Raw genomic sequence first — 18,694 nt, 5'->3', positions numbered from 1 at the left:
GCATGTATGCAACCAGCCCAACGACACAGCCCGTGTAGCTGCTGAGAGGAACAGAGCAGAACAGACTTCAGGCAGACAGGGGACCACTGATCTAAATGGTTGCATGTGCAGGTGCCCTGTTGATGTAGAGGAGCATGAGCAGCAACCATGCACTTTGTGTACATCTAGTGACGCCCGCCTGTTACGTGGACTCTGCTTTACAAACCAGCCAGCAAGCATTTTATTTTTCTTGTGATCAATAAATCTAGAGCCAAAGACATGTGGAAGCTTGCACTTTATTGGAAAAAAACAAAAAAAAAAACAAAAATATAATCTGCAGGGACAATGCAGCAAATATGCTTAGTTAATGGATTAGGAGCCACTTTCATGTTCAGGCTATATTTCCAACCTGCAAGCACCCACTCCTGTTACTGGCAGGATCAGTTTTATATACACAAAGCACCGATCAACAGTGCTCTATTCTCCTGCACAACTGGACCTCCCTGTCTTACATGTGATTTCTCCCCATGTACACCCCAGTGTTCCTCACACTACAGTGCTCGCCTATGGAAACATGATCCAAGCATGAAAGGGACCCTGCACATTCAGTTCCGAAAAGGGCAGCCAGGAGCTTTATTACATGTAAGAATAAATGGCATGCTAAAAGCATCAAAAGCATAAATGCAGATTCCTTTCCAATGCAATGCTGCCTCAATCATAAAATGTAGTGCTTCTGCTATTCTGAAAAATGTTCCCTTGCCAAATTCATAGAAATCAACCCCACAGATTTGACAGTGTGTGTGAATTATTACTTCAATACACGTCCTCAGTGACCTCTTGAGCCACAGCTAACCGTACACGATATCATGCGAGTACAGAGATTATTTAGTGCCCCAACAGCAAATGTGTCATCTCTTTAAACTTTATATTAACTTCTTTTTTTTTTTATCATCTCAATCACTCAAAATCCAATTCTACAATCAATCATACCTATGTAGAAACCTGAAGACCTGGTTGGTCACTAGTTATATTTCCTTTTTTTTTTATAATGTCATTCTCTCTGTAAGTAATTATAAATAAATATAAACAATACACAAGGAATGTCTACTGCAAACAATACATAAAAAAAGAATGAAAACAAAAGTATGAGTTATAAACAGCAGTTGATAAATGTTTTTCTAATCTGAGGATGTTTAAGAAGGTAATCATCATTGCTAATCAAACAAAGTGACTCTCCCGGCCTCACCTGGAGAAAGAGGAACAACAACAACAAAAAAGAAAAGACAACTCAAACTCTGTGTGTGTGTGTGTTTCTCTTAGTCCAGGATCCAGTAGGGGCTGATCCCAGCCCAAAGGGTTTTGAATGTCAGCACACACTCTCTTCTCTTCTGTGACTTGGACATGACTAGATGGGCACAATGTTCACGTGATGCCTCTCTGAGACGGCCAGAGCTGCTCCAAGTCACCAGCGGTTTGTTCAAAGTCTAGTTTGGGCCTTTCATTCTTAGAGGGAGGTTGAGTTCATTAGAAGCAAACTGCACGTTTGCTTGGACAGTTGATTTTGTTTGTGAATCATCATCATCATCATCATCATCATGATCCTATCAGAAAGACTCCTGCTCCTCAAGTTACATAAACTGCATCTGTGAAGATAAAATGAAAAAGTGTGAAAAATGTTTTTATAGAACACAGAATAAGATTCAGCAAGGCAAAAACCAGCTAATGCAAAGTTTATAAAAGCTTGTATTACTAAGTCCACTCACAGGACTTATCACTGATCATTTCAGATGAATCAGATCTACACACATGCCATCTTACTTAGTTCTGTTGCAATGTACTGCTATAGTGTATCCAGGAAGTAAGTAAACGCGTAACTTTTTTTTTTTCTTTTTGTTACAGGTTTATTTCAAAATGGATTCAATTCATTATTTTCCAAGTAATTATCAAAAAAACAGCATAATGTCAAGGTGAAAGAAGTTTGTTTGAAATCGTTGCAAATTTCTAAATGCCATGACACTCAGAATTGAGCTCTAGTGAATTTTGTTTCCACTGATCATCTTTATATTGTTTCTACAACTTGATTGGAGTTCACCTGTGGGAGATTCAGTTCAGTGGACATGACATGCCTGTCTATATAAGGTCCCACAGTTAACAGTGCATGTAAGAGCACAAACCATGAAATGAAGTTCAAGGAATTGGCTGTAGACCTTAGTGACAGTATTTTATCAATGCACCGATTCCCAATGAGCACAGTGGCCTGTATAGTAGAGGGACCAGACGGATACCACTCCTGAGTAGAAGGCACATGACCGCCCACCTGGAGTTTGCCAAAATGCACCTGAAGGACTCTCGGACAATGACAAACTAAATTCTCTGGACTAATTAAACCTGCCTGAATGCCAAGTGTCATGTCTGGAGGAAACTCTAGTCTAGACTAGTCAGGATCAAGGGATGGATGAATGCAGCAACGTATACTTGTATATGTGCTTGCCATAAAGGTCATGCCTGCACGAAACTAAGAGTGCAATTCATTCTCAAACTGAAAAGAACTTTATTTTTCTGCAGAGTGAAGAAATCTCAGCTAAAACAATCAATGTATTCAATCAGAGACAAGCCATGTGTACAAAGTGCAGCGTGTGCAAAGCAGCCAGCTGGGAAAGTCAAGTGTGGTGGCATCTCACAAAAGAGTGACTCCAAAATCAGCCATTTAACAGCCAGTGCTGCACAAGCTCAAACGCAGAAGTAAACATGCAGTTTGTTGACACACTGGAGTTGTACTGTAACAGAAACAGAAGACAAGCGGTACCTAAAGATGCTCTATAAGAAATTCTGCAGAAAGAGGTGTGCAAAGGGGTCCTTTCCTGGTGCTCTGAGAGGGCTGAGACTGGAGGGACTAGAGGTTATGGGTGACTGAGTTATAGATGAAGACAGAAGAGAGAAATAAAGAGCCAACACTAAGATAAGAACATCTAGACTACAGGTGTCTGATTAATACATACAAGGTTCTGCACTGCTCGTCACTGTTTTTCTGTAACGCCTGTCGTACAGTATATGGACGTCCAAATGGTCTAAGAAATCTATTAGATCACAATATACAGTGACTAATAAAGTGATACACCAATGACCACTCTTGTTCTTTCCAACATCAATAGAAGAAAAGGGAAATCAATTCATGTTTGCACGCACTGCTGTTACAGAAACATTAGGAGTTGGTTGATGGAGATATAGAGCTGGTGAAGCTGGTGCAGCTCTTTCAGTTTCACATATTCACGTAACGAGGGCTACAGTCTTCTCACTGCCGAGCGTCTATCTATGTCTAGGTATTATGAGTCAACACCTCATAACATTATGGGAATTATGGCTTTAACACAATGTTGGTATAGTTGTGACAGGCTTAGTCACTAAGCTAACAAGTGGGAGCACTGGGACATTGTGAATGCTGCCACCAGTTACCTGTGCACCCGGATTGGGACAGAAGGGGTTGGCTGGCCTCATCACAGGCTGGGTGTACATCATAGTGGGCTGTGTCATCATCACGGAGCCCATCTGGGGAGGCTGATGAGTAGGAACACACAGTAGACAATAGATGAATAATACTGAGGAATACCCTCTAAAACAAGGTTTTGCTGTTACTAGACGATGCACATGTTCAATGCTACCTCTTGCCGTGTTGTGGCTGTGAAAGGAACCCTGTCTTGAGATGATGACCCAACTCTGAGCATCATCACTCATGACCCACATACAGTACATCCAGAAAGAATTCACAGTGCTTCATTTTTTCCACATTTGGTTATGTTACAGTCTTATTCCAAAATGGATAAATACAAATTATTTTCCTCAAAATTTTACAAACAATATCCCAAGTTTTTTTTTTAATCTTTGCACATTTATTTAAAAAGAAAATCACAAGTCTGGGCTCTGGCTCTAAAAGACATTTACAGAGTTGTACTGTAGCCAATGCTTTGTTATCTTAGCTGTGTTCTTAGGATCGTTGTCCTGTTAAAAGATGAACCGTCCCCCAGGTCTGAGGTCCAGAGTGCTCTTACACAGGTTTTCATCAAGGATGTCTCTGTACATTGCTGCTTTCATCTTCCCTTGATCCTGATAAGTCTCCAAGTTACTGCTGCTGAAAAACATCCCCACAGCATGATGCTGCCACCCCCATGGTTCATGGGAGGGATGTATTGGCCAGGTGCTGAGCAGTGCCTGGTTCAATCTTTGTTTCATCAGACCAGACGATCTTGCTACTCATGGTCTGAGAGTCCTTCAGGTGACTTTTGGCAAACTCCAGGCAGGCTGTCAGGTGCCTTTTACTGAGGAGTGTTTTTTGTCTGGCCCCTCTACCTTACAGGCCTGATTGGTGGAGTGCAGTGATGGTCGTTCTTTTGGAAGGTTCTCCTCTCTCCACAGAGAAATGCTGGAGCTCTTTCAAAGTGACAATTGGGTTCATGGTCACCAACCCAACAAAGGCACTTCTCTCTCGATTGCTCAGTTTAGCCAGGCAGCCCGCTCTGGGATTCCTTGTGGTTTCAAACTTCTTACATTTATAGATGATGGAGGCCACTGTGGACATTAGGACCTTCAAAGCTGCAGACATTTTTCTGCACTCTTCCCCACATCTTTGATCAATACCATTCTGTCTTGGAAGTCTATATACTATTACTTAGACTTAGTTTGTGCTTTGACATGCACTGTTAACTGTGGGAACTTTTATAGACAGTTTTATTCCTTTCCAAATCATGTCCAATCAACTGACCTTCCCACAAATGGGCTCTAATCAAGCTGTCAAAATATTTTAAGGATGATCAGTGGAAACAGGATGCACAACAGCTCAATTTTGAGTGTCACAGCAAAGATTGTTACTATTTATTCATTCATTCGAGTTTATTCATTTTTTATTTTTAATAAATAATAAAACATTCACTTTGTCATTTTGGGGTATTTTTTTTTAAGAATTTTGAGGAAAATAATGGATTTAATTCATTTTGGAACAAGGCTGTAACATAACAAAATGCGGAAAAAGTTAAGCACTGTGAACACTGGATGCATTGCATCTTCAATGGGATGAGAAAATAAAAAATAATGTGCCCATTTATGGATATTATCTGTTATTCTTTCAGAATAAAGTCACTCCACATTTTGCTATGGATTTATTATTATAATTTCAAAAATCTACTTTCACGTGTGTATGTGCGTCTGTCAAGAAGTGACATTCTGCCAAACATGCAATCCCAGCTGACTTACCATTGCATATGGCATCATGCCTGTCGGCGTGGTTGCAGGAAAGGCCATGACAGATGGTGCCTGAGGTGACACACAAAAAAAATTATTTTTTTTACACAATTAGGAGACATTCATTCATCATTCATCATCCATTCAAAAGTTTATATTTAGATATTTGTATTATGTCAAGTACAGCTACTGTGACTAAATTAACTCTAACCTGTAGTCAGGTGATAATAAATCCTCTAGAAAGAATCCATTCAATGCTATACAGTGGTCACGTGCATAGTTGTAAAAGTGAACTAACAATGCAGCTTGAATGGAAGCGTTTAAGGAAGACAGATTGTAAGTTACAACAGACTGTGAGAAACAGACAGCAGGACTCAGTCAGTATGGGGATTTATGTAGAACTGGATTGAGGTTGACACAGCTGATGGTTGATCAAATAATGGAAACATTATAATACAAACATTATTTGATCAACATAATTCTAAAAAGGTTCCAGACACGTCTTGTTCAGTGTTAACTCCAAAACATTTAAACATTCCATAGAAAACGTGTCCCACATTTTTAAAAAGGGTTCACAGACAGCAGTGAAGGAAAGCATAAAGGAGTGCGTTGTGTCCTGGAGATAGTAGTAGTTACTGGCAGGTGCAGAGCTCCTTGTGGAAAGAGATTAGAGAGAAAGAAGCAGAGACTGTTTCTCTGAGCACTCTTTGCTTCTCCAACAACCCCTGCAGTGATAACAAACCCAGATCTGTCTAACGCCTAGCCCTCTCGGAAAGGATACATTTCATTAACTATTCAGTCATTGGCAAGGGAGGCACAAGTGACTCAGACATGACACTGGTGCCAAAATTGGTGCTTTCATCACAGAATGCACTTGTTTCACTGCACAGAGAGCGCTCCTTCAGAATTCCTTCTCACTGACAATGTTTGATTTGTTTCAAGAACATCTCACTCAGCGCTCCTCACATAGTCAATAACTACATGATTACACTTGTTTTTTTGAATCATGTTAGGGATTATACTTTATTGACTGATGGATGTTGTGTGCATCTGCCTCTTGGTGTATCACCTTCCTTCGAGTAACCAACTCTTTGTTTCAGGCTCCATCACATAACACTAAGCAGCTTTTGATCATCAGCTGATCATTATCATGTGTGCTTTCAGCATGTTCACAAGCACTGGGACCTTAGTAAGAGGTTGGACTGTTGGCCCAAAGTCAGGCTACAGACTGTACACTTCATAGCCACAATTGATGAAGTGATTCCACTCACCCCAACCGGTCGAGGCACAAGGCCACCCTGAGCCTGGTTCTGCTGGAGGTTTCTTCCTCTAAAGGGAGTTTTCCCCCCACTGTTGCCTAAAGCTAGCTCAAATTGGATTGTTGGGATTTCTATATAAATCTGTGTACAATTATACTTTTTAATGTCTTAAACCTTTCACTGTAAAGTGCCTTGAGATGACTTCTGTTGTGATTTGGCATTATACAAATACAACTGAATTAACTTGAATTGAATTGATTGTTCTCCATTTTCAATTTACAAGAACTTACAACAGCACTTGAATGGCCAAAAATCGAGTGACATATACAATAGGCTGTGATAACCTGTGCGTTCTACACCAGGTGGGGTTAAGATTAAGAGAATGAGGAAAAACTCTTTCAAACAAACTGGAACTGTCCTTTCAACAATGTTGCACAGCACGTCATGTAGAAGACACAAAAGACTGTGAATGTTATGACATTAGTCACAGAGAGTAAAAAACACCTGATAGCCAAGGATTCTAAATAACAGTAACAAGATTCTGGTTAAAAGCTACTATAAGGCTTGATCAGAGCCACTCTGCCTATGATAAGGTTGTGCACACAGGAGCTAGGACCGATATTGCACTGAGCCCAGGGGGCTGCATGCTGTGGCTGCTGTTAAAGCTATGCTGACAGTGTGCTGCGGCTGCTGGTGGTGACATAGCCTCTGGACACAGAGAAGCTGAAAACCAACCAGTGCATGTTGGTGTTGGTCAGAGAGCAGGAAAATGCTTAAACTGAGCGTAAAGTAGGGATGAACTTACACATTGTGGGAAATAAATGCCTTTCTGTATGTGTGGCCCATGGAGAACAATTACATGTTGTGACAGAAACAAAAGAATAATTTGGAGCAAAGAATCACTGTAGCATTAACAGAGACAGACACGACATATGACAAAAAAGAAAAGGAGGGTTTTAAACTCATTATCAGTTGTGTGACCCAAATCATTTATATGCCACCTGAGTGTAGTTTTGGTTAGTCTGAAGTAAATGACCAGATTTACCTGAATACCAACATAGTTCCCTAAAAATACATGACCTCATGTGTTTACCCTCTCATGAAGTCCCACTCCTAATCTATTTAATTACAGCGGCAGCAGATAACAATACTAGCCTGCTTTCTAACTGTCTGGTTTAACTTCTGTTTTGATATCACTGGTTGCTGAAGGTTTAGATTAGACAATTAAAAAATTACTAAAAGTAAATCTATAAACTTTAGAAGTTTAATAAAATCATATCACCATTTTAATGATGTAGACACAACATTTTGGTTTGAGAAACACAATCAAAAGAGACAGAACCCAGCTCAAGTTCAAATTATAAGACACTCCTTGCGTTACAGGTTGTTACGGTCTTCTAAATAGGTGCCCTGTAGTTAGTATGACATTTTAATAATAATTGGGCTTACTGCCCAAACCAGCCCTTACTGAAGCCTCTTTACTCTGAGGACTTGATGGGATTATGGAGATTATGGGGATATTTTGCGTTTTATGTGTAAAACCTGACAGGTGATAGGCCTACCATGGTTGAAGAGTTCCAGGTAGTAGAAAGAGCTGTCTTGGGTTGCCAGTTGGTTCCACCTGTCAGCTTCTTCTCACCAGGGTTACTCCAGTGAAGATCACTACAGAGATCAAGTAAAAATGTTCATTTGTCATTTTTTGTTTGCATTCCCACGACCATAAAGTTATATTTCAGTGAAGTACACTTACTTCTTTGGTGTGCCATTACTAATTCCCAGACCTGAAGAGGAAAAAGATAATTAATGAATGCAAAGTCACAAAAACAGCTCACCTGACTTACATAATACAGAGAATGTATAAACCCAATTTCACTGAAATATTTTGTTTTTAGGTTTGTGTACTGAATTGGTTTGGTATGATGTCACTTCAACAAATAATAATTATATCATTTTTTTCTAATTATTTACTGTTATGTAGTCACTGTCGCAAAAAAGTGAACTTACTGCCAACGAGATTGGCCAGTGAAGAATCCAGGTCATTGGACACCAGTTTGTTGGGCTGATGGCTGTTTGAAGTAATGTCCTGACTAGGTGAGGCTGCCACTGTGGGTTTGAGGATTGTACCTAAAACATCTTAATTAAAAGGGGGCAGGACAAAAAGGGAAAGGAAAGGGAAAGTAGAGGAGGGTTGGTGGGGGGCCAGAACAGGTGAAGGCACAATACAAAAGACAAAACCCACCAACACACAAAGACAGACACATAACAATACATAAAATGCACAGACACAGACAGAGAGAGCATGTTGAGTGTGGATGAGGCAGTAACCAGGACTCAAAAAACAAACAACAAAAAAAAAAAGATACAAATGAAGGAAGGAATGTGTGTCGCGTGAACTCACCCAGTCATGCATATGCCATGCAAAAAGCCAAGGCCCCAGGGAGTGTGTTTAACCACAGGACAGAGGAAAAGAGAACAAAAAAAGTGAGTTTGTGAGCAGCCTAGAACCCAGTGAAGTTGTACACAGTCATAGTGAAAAATGTAGCATATAGAAACACCAATTTATTCTTTTCATTCTTTCTCCAAAATGATGAGGGTATAACATACTAGTAAAACCTCAATCACAGACCAGTGGTACTGTTAGTGGGAATTAACATTAAGTTTAATCACAATTTATGTGATTTCTTAAAAAAGCATGGTCCTGGTACACAATGTTAAACATAGTGTAGCGGCCATTTCGGGCTGCCAGGGTATCTACTAATCAGCTCATTAGTTAGTAACTGTACATGTATACTGGTTTTTAATATCTTTAAACTGCAATTATTTATGTGGCTTTTAGTGCCCATTGTACACACAGTGTCAGTAGACAAAAAAATGTCAATGTCAGTTTCTCAGAGTTGAAATAATGTTTACAGCCACAGAAAACACAAACCCATGCATGATGGAAATATACACTCTGATAAGATGGCAACAGCACATGAGACACAAGTTGATATTCACAGGTAAAAACTGCTTGATTTGCTTGGTAGTATAGTATATTTCAGAAAGGCCTAAACCTCAGTTTTATGATTATGTACTGAGCAGATTGTAAAATCACTTTCATGGTCAGAAAAATCTATACCTAGTCAGGATTAGTCCAGGATAAGTCCTTACAGTATGCAGGTGCTAATAGCACAGTGACAATATTAACTAGAGGTTTCATTAAGCACATTAATGAAGGAGGAATGGGCAGTCATGCCAGTTATCAATGCATCTCCACTATTGCTTTGTGAATCTTAATTTGCATGAGAAAGATATTGCACATTCTGACAATATATTTGACATGTATAACAGGAAAAGCAAAAGTTAACTTTTACACAAAAAACTGGCTGCCTAGTCATACAGTATTTCACTGAGGAAATGACAGGAAAGAAACAGAATACATACAATTTCAATAGAATACATACACCTGATTAAGAACTTGGCTCGTTATAAACTATACCATTGCTATTATCGTTTCAGACACCGTCTGTTGTTTTGTCTGTCAACATGGCAACAGTCTAAGGAAGATTAGTGGTGGCTTTCTAAAAACATGATTGGTTTGGGATATGGTCACAACACTCAGATCATGTAAACCCAGTCTCCACAGGATTGATGTATAAGCAATCTGTTCCCCAAAAATCTGTCAACTCCTCATGGACAATAAGATGACAACGTGTCTGTGTGTACGGGTAAACTGTTACCTGTAGAATCCAGATGGTTGGCATTGATGTTGTTGCCAAATACTGAGTCAAAGTCTACGTTAAGGCCATGAGAGTTTTGCGGTGTTGGGGAGCCTGCAAACCCTATAAAAGTCCAAAGAAAGCAGACTGTCAGATCCAGCCACTGACACTATATTACCCCTGTTCTTCCTAACCTCCAGGAGGAGGAAAAAAACACACAGCAAAAACAACCTAAATTCCAAAAAAGTTGTAATGCTGTATAACATCTACATATAAACAGAATGCAATGATTTGCAAATATTGTAAACCCATATTTTATTCACAGTATAACACAAAAACATATCAAATGTTTAAACTGAGAACATTTACCATTACAAACATATAATGGTAATTATACTTATATGTAAATATGTAAATATATATATATATATATATATATATATATATATATATATATATATATATATATATATATATATATATATATATATATATATATATATATATATATATATATATATATATATATATATATATATATATATATATATATAGAAATGAAGAGAAAAAATATGGTCATTTTGAAATAGAAGTTAAGTGGTTCGAACAATTAGATTAATTGACAACAGGTAGTGACATGATTGGGAATAAAAAGAGCATCTTACATAGTCAGAGTTAAAGATGAGCAGAGGTCAAATGCTGTGTCTACATATTCTAAAATGTTAATGTATATCATCAACTACAGTTCATAATATTATCCATCTGGAGAAATCTCTGTGTCAAGGCTCAAATGCAAAATTACATCACTGATCTTCGGGCTCTTACACAGCACTGCATTAACATCATTATGTGCATTGGGTCCAAAAAAAAAATTAATGTCTGTGAACACAGTTCTCTGTGCCATCCAAAAATGCAAGTTAATGCATGTAAAGAAGAAGCCCTATATAAACACAATCCAGAAACACAGTTTAAAAGCCTGCATCTCTGACGGTATGGGAATGCATTAGTGTCTATGGAATGGGCAGCTATCAAAGCTACTATCAAAACTGAAAGATAAATCAAGGTTTTAGAGCAGCATACGTATGCTCCCATCCAGAAACTCCAGCAACTGTTTTTCTCAATTCCCAGGCATTTAGATTATTGTTAAAGGATGAGAGAATTCTACACTGTGATAAACACAATCATGTGTTGCTGCCATCAAGTTTCCTTATTTTTTTGTTTCTTGGTACATCTTCTCAGTTTAAACATTTGATCTGTTTTCTGTGTTTTACTGTGAATAAAATATAGTTTTATGAAATTTACAAATCATTGCATTGTTTTTATACAAATTTTACACAGCGTCGCAACTTTTTGGATGTACTATAAAACAACACTAATGCTGTTTATTTACTGCATAAAAGGTCAAACAAGTTATAGTACAATCGCATCTACAATTATGACAATCAATCATACTTTTGCCTTTGCCATCATGCTCCTATAAAGCTGTTCACTTGGCCTTACAGCACTGTGCGCCTCAAAACCTATTAGTTAAATGTGCCATAAAATACTACAGCAAGACAAACATCCTGACAGATGCTGATGTCACATGCTGTGTCATGCCAGACAAAATAATCTGTAGGTTAATGAATGGATGGATGAATAACTACTAAATTGGCTTCGATACTTGCTTGCTTTGTACCTCACTCTTAAGTCGCTTTGGATAAAGGCGTCTGCTAAATAACTAAATGTAAACATACTCCAGTTTTATTTTTGGACTATGGTCTACAGACAGATGCTGTCTGCACAGAGAACTGGTTATCTATTTATCTGTGTCTTCGTTGATGCTTTATTCCTCGTATATCTTCTAAAGGTAAGTAACATTAGGAAACACTATTTGATTCTGAGGTACTGTGAAGTTAAACAGTAAAAAGAAATAGCCAAATATGCTTTAATTCAATCTTTACTAATGATAATAAATGGTTTCCTGTTTTTTTGAATGATGATAAAATAAATTGTTGGGTTTTGGAAAAAACAAAACACAGCTTCAATTAATTGAAGGACATCTTTCACTATTTTCTGGGCATAGTATTAATAATAATCTACAGCTCATCGATGATGAAAGTATTCATAATTTTAATCATTCCTTATTGCAGGTTTAATGCAATTTTTAAAAGAAAAATAATAAATAACACAAAAAGAAAAAAATATCCGGTATATCAGGTTGAATTTCTGCCAAGGACTCTTAACACCTTGACCAACCTGGGTAAACCTACCTCTGAATAGACCAGCTACAGCAGGGGGCTCTGATTGGAAGAGAGGAGTGGTGTTGTATGGGCTTTGCCCACAGAAGGAGTCTAACACACAGCAACATCAGTAGACAGTGAAAGAACCAGACAGAGAGAAAAAAAAAGGAGGAAGAGGGTAGAAGATCATATAGATATGAGATGAGAGAAAGTTCAGCAGTGAAAGGGCTGCAAGCAGGCAAAGCAACAGTGGGAACGGCTGTTTAACAGAAGAAAAACAATGATCAGGATTTGCAGGACAAAAGTGGAGGAAGCGGCCACTCATCACATGGCTAGACTAAATAAAGGGCACAGATAAGGGCAATGCACAACTAGTGGCCAACCACAAAACAATGCAGGCTCACACCCATAGGCTTGGAGGAAGCAGTGAGGCAAGAAGGCAGCAGGAATGTTCTGTGTAACACTGATTTCAAATTGTGTCACTCCAACTCTACACATGATAACTGCCACACAACATATTACTGCTCTTAAGTCAGCAGTCTGGGCCAGGGGACAGTTGACCACCGTAGTACCTATGATAAATGTCTCTATGTATGCACCAGTATCAAGATCAGAAGGAAAAAGTAAAAAAAGGGACTGAAAAATGCCAGAGAAAAATGCTGCTGATAAAAATAGAAATTCCAGCAACAGAGAGATTTGGCCTTTAAAATACAAACCAAAAAGAAGACAGATAGAAAAAATAAAATAATGTTTAAATCTAAGTATGTTAAGAGTTCAGAAAACAAACTTTGGGAATTTGGCCTGACTGTGGAAGGAAACAAATATTTGAAGTAGAGCAGCATGCCAGAGTGTGTTCTGTATTTAGACTCCCATTAGCTTCAAGTGGTGGTGATGAATGTAAGAAAGGTGTCAACAAACAGTGTGTTCTGACCTAAACTAAAACTATTTCCTTCATTTTGGTCCCATACTGTTTATCTATGTGTTGGCTCCATACCCATTTAAATCAGATTGAAATCATGAGCCAGCATGACATTATAGAACTTGTTAGTACAAAAAATAACATGGGAAGTAGAATCTAGAATTAAAGAAAAGGCAGCATAACAATCCCACCAAACACTTGGCCGGGTGTCCTTGAGGACAGACTGCCAGCGTCTGAGGACACGGTGGTAAGGTGGACAGCATCAACAACAGGTAGTGTGAAGAAAGGGTTTGAGTTTGGAATGGATTCCTCCACAGCTTCTGCAGCAGATGTGAAATGATCTGAGTGGGAGAGAAAATGAGGACAAGAAAAAAAGAAGAAAAGAAAGACGCACAGAGAAGGTTATGGTGGAAAGGAGTGTGATAAAAAAGCACATGCAAGACGACATGCAGGAAGGAAATGTCAGTGATGCAGATAAAGTTAAATCAGTGTTACGAGTTAGACTTATGTCATACACCCTATTGCACTGCTCTTTCTTCAGGCCTGGTGATCAGCTTTATCACAGCTGGGTTAAGCAATGCACGGGTAAAGGACAGAGTCACAGTCCAGCACTGGAGCCGATATCAAAATCCAAAAAGCCAAACCGTTTTAATATGCTTTCACCAATACAACAGCAAATAGCCCAGATCATTTCTAACGAATAAGTATAGACTCTATGGTCTAAAACTTGAATTTTAGTCAATCACTAACTTTATCTGAGATTAAAAACAAACACTGATGTGTATCAACCACATTATTTGCATATCTTGTGATATGAAACTAAAGTGAAAAGAAAACATTATGAAGAGATATGAGATAAGGGTGCAAATGCAACAGATTATGACAAATTTGAAGAAATTCCCTCTATTTGTTTCTTAGATAACACATTTACAAGAATTTGGTGGCAGTTCAGACAGACAGGTAGACAATCCTAAAATATAATGCCTTTGGCCCTGACTATCACTGGTGCAGAAATAAATAACATAATATATTAAATAGAATAAAATTAGAATTTTAAATAAAATCAGGAAGCAGTCTCTAATGTCTCTATGCAGTTAAAATAAGTGAATGATGCTTCCAAAATCATCCCAAGGTAGAGGAGGAATCAGATGACACATCTGCTGCATGCAGATTTCAATTACCAGTTTTCTGGTTTGAAGTAAAGTCATTCCCCAACTACCCAAGAAACCTGGATACTTTAACTAATCTGGTTACTTCAGTGCATATAAATACCGTCAATGTTTGTAATCAAGATTTGTGAAATGTCTGTACCCCCACCTTCCGCAGCAATCACACATTACTGCATTTGCGCAAGTATGTAAGTAACACTGTGTTTGTACTCATGATTTAAAGAAACAGTAAAACACATACAAACAATAGTTGAAAAAAACGTTAGCATAAGCAGGTTAGGGTCATAGATTTTCTTTATCATTAACTATTGCTGTTGTTTGTATAGAAGGATAAAAAAACGAGTGGATTTAAAACATATTCAGATCCCTACACTATTTAACACTTTGTGTTTCACTTTGTTATAAGGGCTTATTTATTGTAGACCGAAAGACATATATTTATTATATAGGCATACAGGTCATACACTCAGGTGTAAAGTAAAATGGAGCTCTCACCTCCCCATGTGTTGGTGGTGGAGAGAGGCAGTGGCTGCTGGAAAGCCGGTTGTAGGTCCAGCAGGTCATTGGCTGCCTTGGAGGTGCTGGAGGGAACAGTACACAAGGGTATGGAGGAAAAACAGTAAATTATTGATTGAACATTAACTTTTGAGCTCACTTCTAAAGTTGCTATTAGAAAAAATACTTATTGTCAAAGTCATAGGAACTACCATTTACTTGCTTGTACCAAGGATATACTATGTAATCCCCCCAGCTGAACTAAGCACCATCAGTCTTTTAACATATATTCTTTAACTAATGCAGGATGATTTGTCTATACATTTGTATTGTTATAATTCTCATCTTGTACTAATACTACTTATACTATCATTACTGTATTACCTCTGGTCTTCACTTTATGATACAGCAGAAGAAATCAGTTTTTGAACTGAATCAGACTCACAGCTACGACAACTTTTTCCTGCTAAAATAATAACGAAAAGAAGAAACAAAGAAAAAAAAAACATAAGTGACTTGGTGTTAGTAACCTGTTGGTAGAGCTGGGGGTGGAGAAGAGGTCAATGGCAGGGGCTGAGTTGATGGTCCCACCCATAGTAGAGATTGGGGAGGAGTCTGTGGTTGCTGTAGCAGGATTCTTCTGAAGCTCTTTTAGGCGCTGCTCCTACAGTAATTAGAAGGCTTGTGTTAGCAACATGAAGGATAACATGTCTAACTACTCAGTAAGATAGTACTCAAACCCTCTTACAAATGTCCACATGGGAAAATATACACGGAGCCAGTAAAGCTCTGTGTACTATGGTTTAGATAAAAAAGTGCAATGGTTCAACTAGTGCTTCTGAAGTGATGCATCAAATCACTGACTTTTAGGGGGCAGTTCTTGTCATACTATAATGTACATTTCCAGTCACAGATCAGAAGTCAATTTTCAAAATTTCTTCGTTTTCTTCAAACAGCAGCACAAAAAATATAATTTCATTGTGCATGCCGCTAGGTATTGCTACTCTGAACTTAAGTGTACTGAGTTCAAAGGAATGTAGATGATTGAGAAAAATTTACTTTTAATGCTTTCAGGCGAGCCTGCTCTTCCTCCAGAGCTGCCTGTTTTTCCCTTTCATCCACTTTGGTGAAAGATATACCAGTGTTAGCCAGTGAGGAGACAGCATTGGAGAGGGTGCTAGCCCTGAATCAAGAAACAGACACAGCGATCACTTATTAACCAACAATCATTGATTCTGGAATACTGAAAATCAATACACTTTTACAACTAGACTTTAAAACTTTGGTCCAGTTATTGCTCTATCACAGTACTGTCAAAGTTCTGAATTGTAATACATACATGAATAGTTTTACTCAGAGTTAAAAGTTTTCTCACCGGAAAAAAAAACAAAAAAACCTTCAAATGAGATTATCAATGTCTCAGCTCTGAGCCTTGACGGCAGGTTGCTAGAGGAAGAGAACAGTGATAATGCAGACGCACCTGCTGGCTGCTGTTGAGTCTTTGACTTTCTTTCCTTCTAAAGAGGCCAAGTGCTGTTCTAGGGCATCCAGCAGGCTGCTGGGGGCCTAGCATGAATGTCAGTGACACACAGAGTTACAGAGGCTGATGAAAGCCTAATCCAAGATGATTAAAAAAAGATAAACAATATGCTGAAGCATGGCAAGTTACTGCCACAAATCGACAAAGGGAGCTACTCTTAAATACCGAAACAACAGTGAGGGAAAAGATTCAGATACTTACACAAACTGTAAACTGAAAAAGCAGAGACAGGAGGGAAGGAAAATACAGAAAATAAAGGTGGTAACAGTCAAGAGTTAAAAAAAACAAACAAAAAATACATTTGTGAGAAAGCTGTCTTATTCAGGTTCATCTGCTACAGTTGAAGAGTTCTACATAAATTATGATAGAGCTTCCAAATTTGTCTTTTTCTACATGAACCACCACTTCGCTAGGTCACTGGTCTATGAAAGGTCGACTAAAGCCCTCAATTCACACCTTTATTTCCTGTATGACGTGCATAGTCAGAAATGAGTGAGAGTTGAAAGTTACTTGTAAGTGCAATAGTGGGCACATGCATTGCCTGGATGTTGTGCACAACACTGTGTTAAGAACATGTTAGGCCTAAAGTCACAGGGAGTTAGCCCTTTAAAAGAAGAATAATAGCCAAATTTTGGAAGGTCATTAAAGATGACACAATGACAGCATGCTATGCAATGTAAGTGTGCAGAAATACATAGATACTAAATCAAGCATTGCTTCACAGTGTATTCCTACTATTACCTGCAGACTATACGGTAATTTTTTTTTCCAGGCTTCTTTAGGCCCTAAATTTTGTTTTGGTTATATGTCTCAAGGTCTACAGTATTTCAATATGTGACAGACAGTCACAGTAGTGTAATGCAGTATCAGTGTTTAAAGCAAGTACTGACAGTATTTGTCATTTAAAATGCTATTACATAATGATTTACTCCTTAATTTATACTATTAATTGCTATAGTTAATACCAATTCCCCAAGTTCAAAAGTTGGCTATTCACCAGTTAAGCACAGGGAGCAAAGAAGGGGGGTGACAAGTGTTATTTAGAGCAATTATACAGTTAGCAAAGCGATTTCTTTAGATTTTGCATCCACACATACCTGAGACAGATCTGGGATATCCCCTCGATCAATCCCTACTTGCTGCATAAAGAGAGAAAGGACCAACAGTTGGATAGGAAAAAATACAGCCAACTTATTTAGGCTATTCCCGGCCTCTTTAGTTTCCCTGATTGATGGACTTACCTCTGCTACTTTGAGGAACTCTGAGATTCTTGTCATTCGTGTCAGGAATTTCTTGTAGATATCAAGTCCTTCCTTACACTGGACTTTCTTCATATCAAAATATTTTTCTGTTCAAATAAGAAAAAAGGCACAACAAAAACACCATGAGAAATAGAATAATTTCTGTTAGCTTTCACACACACACACACACACACACACACACACACACACACACACACACACACACACACACACACACACACACACACACACACACACACACACACACACACACACACACACACACACAGATTTTGTGATTTTAGTGATTTTGATGGAAATGATGAATGTGTTCTTCCAACTGTGCCTTTTTCAAAGAAAAAAACAACAAAAAAACAAAAAACAAACACCTTTTGCAACAATGACAGCCTGGCAGACTTTAGGCATTCTAGCTGTGAATTTTCAAGTTAATCTGATGAGCATCTCCCACATCCATCTCCCAAGATGGATTGGCTTAATGGAGTCTTCCTCTTGTACCATATGTCATGCTGCTTCCACAACAGCTACTCTGCTGGCTACTACATTCCAGTCAGAATTCTGATCGACTGCTTATTCTTCAAATATAGCTTACACAATTTGGAAATGTGTTTTGGGTAGGGTTAGGGTTAGGGTTGTTGTAGGATGAAATTGGCCCCAATTAAGTTCTATCCACAGGGTATGCATGACGTTGCAAAATCTTGTGGTAGCTTTCCTTCCTCAAGGTCCCTTCCACTCCGTCAAATCTCCTATTTTACCACCTCCAAAGGACCCACAAACCATCACACTGCCTCCACCATGCTTGACTTAAGGTATTAATGACTGTGCTCTTTTGCCCATCTCAGTCTTTTGTCGTTATTGGCCAGTCTGAGATATGGTTTTTCCAGCTTCCTGAAGTCTCCTCTTCACAGTTGATGCTGACACT

At 38.4% G+C, this 18,694-nt stretch overlaps 1 protein-coding gene across 4 annotated transcripts in view; it reads right to left on the bottom strand.

Moving 5' to 3' along the window:
• Positions 1-255: 255 nt before the first annotated feature.
• Positions 256-18,694, bottom strand: part of picalma (phosphatidylinositol binding clathrin assembly protein a) — a 33,912-nt gene continuing 15,473 nt past the window's right edge. Inside the window, exons 8-22 of one of the 4 annotated variants that reach the window (XM_033326342.1) lie at positions 17,755-17,861; positions 17,611-17,652; positions 16,454-16,539; positions 16,033-16,156; positions 15,504-15,637; positions 14,974-15,059; positions 13,501-13,650; positions 12,421-12,501; positions 10,190-10,291; positions 8,475-8,573; positions 8,221-8,251; positions 8,033-8,132; positions 5,224-5,283; positions 3,433-3,534; positions 256-1,622 (exon numbers count right to left, since the gene is read on the bottom strand). In XM_033326342.1, the coding sequence (XP_033182233.1) occupies positions 1,608-1,622; positions 3,433-3,534; positions 5,224-5,283; positions 8,033-8,132; positions 8,221-8,251; positions 8,475-8,573; positions 10,190-10,291; positions 12,421-12,501; positions 13,501-13,650; positions 14,974-15,059; positions 15,504-15,637; positions 16,033-16,156; positions 16,454-16,539; positions 17,611-17,652; positions 17,755-17,861 (1,319 nt within the window). In that variant the 3' untranslated portion in view covers positions 256-1,607. Of the gene's footprint in view, positions 1,623-3,432; positions 3,535-5,223; positions 5,284-8,032; positions 8,133-8,220; positions 8,252-8,474; positions 8,604-10,189; positions 10,292-12,420; positions 12,502-13,500; positions 13,651-14,973; positions 15,060-15,503; positions 15,638-16,032; positions 16,157-16,453; positions 16,540-17,610; positions 17,653-17,754; positions 17,862-18,694 lie in introns of all 4 variants that reach the window. The other 3 variants (XM_026373227.2, XM_026373228.2, XM_026373229.2) reach the window with 3 other exon arrangements.

This window comes from Anabas testudineus, chromosome 14, assembly GCF_900324465.2.
Source record: "Anabas testudineus chromosome 14, fAnaTes1.2, whole genome shotgun sequence".
NCBI classification, from domain to species: Eukaryota; Metazoa; Chordata; class Actinopteri; order Anabantiformes; family Anabantidae; genus Anabas; species Anabas testudineus.
The sequence above is the reverse complement of the archived record's forward strand: the minus strand, read 5'-3'. Positions and strand labels throughout refer to the sequence as shown.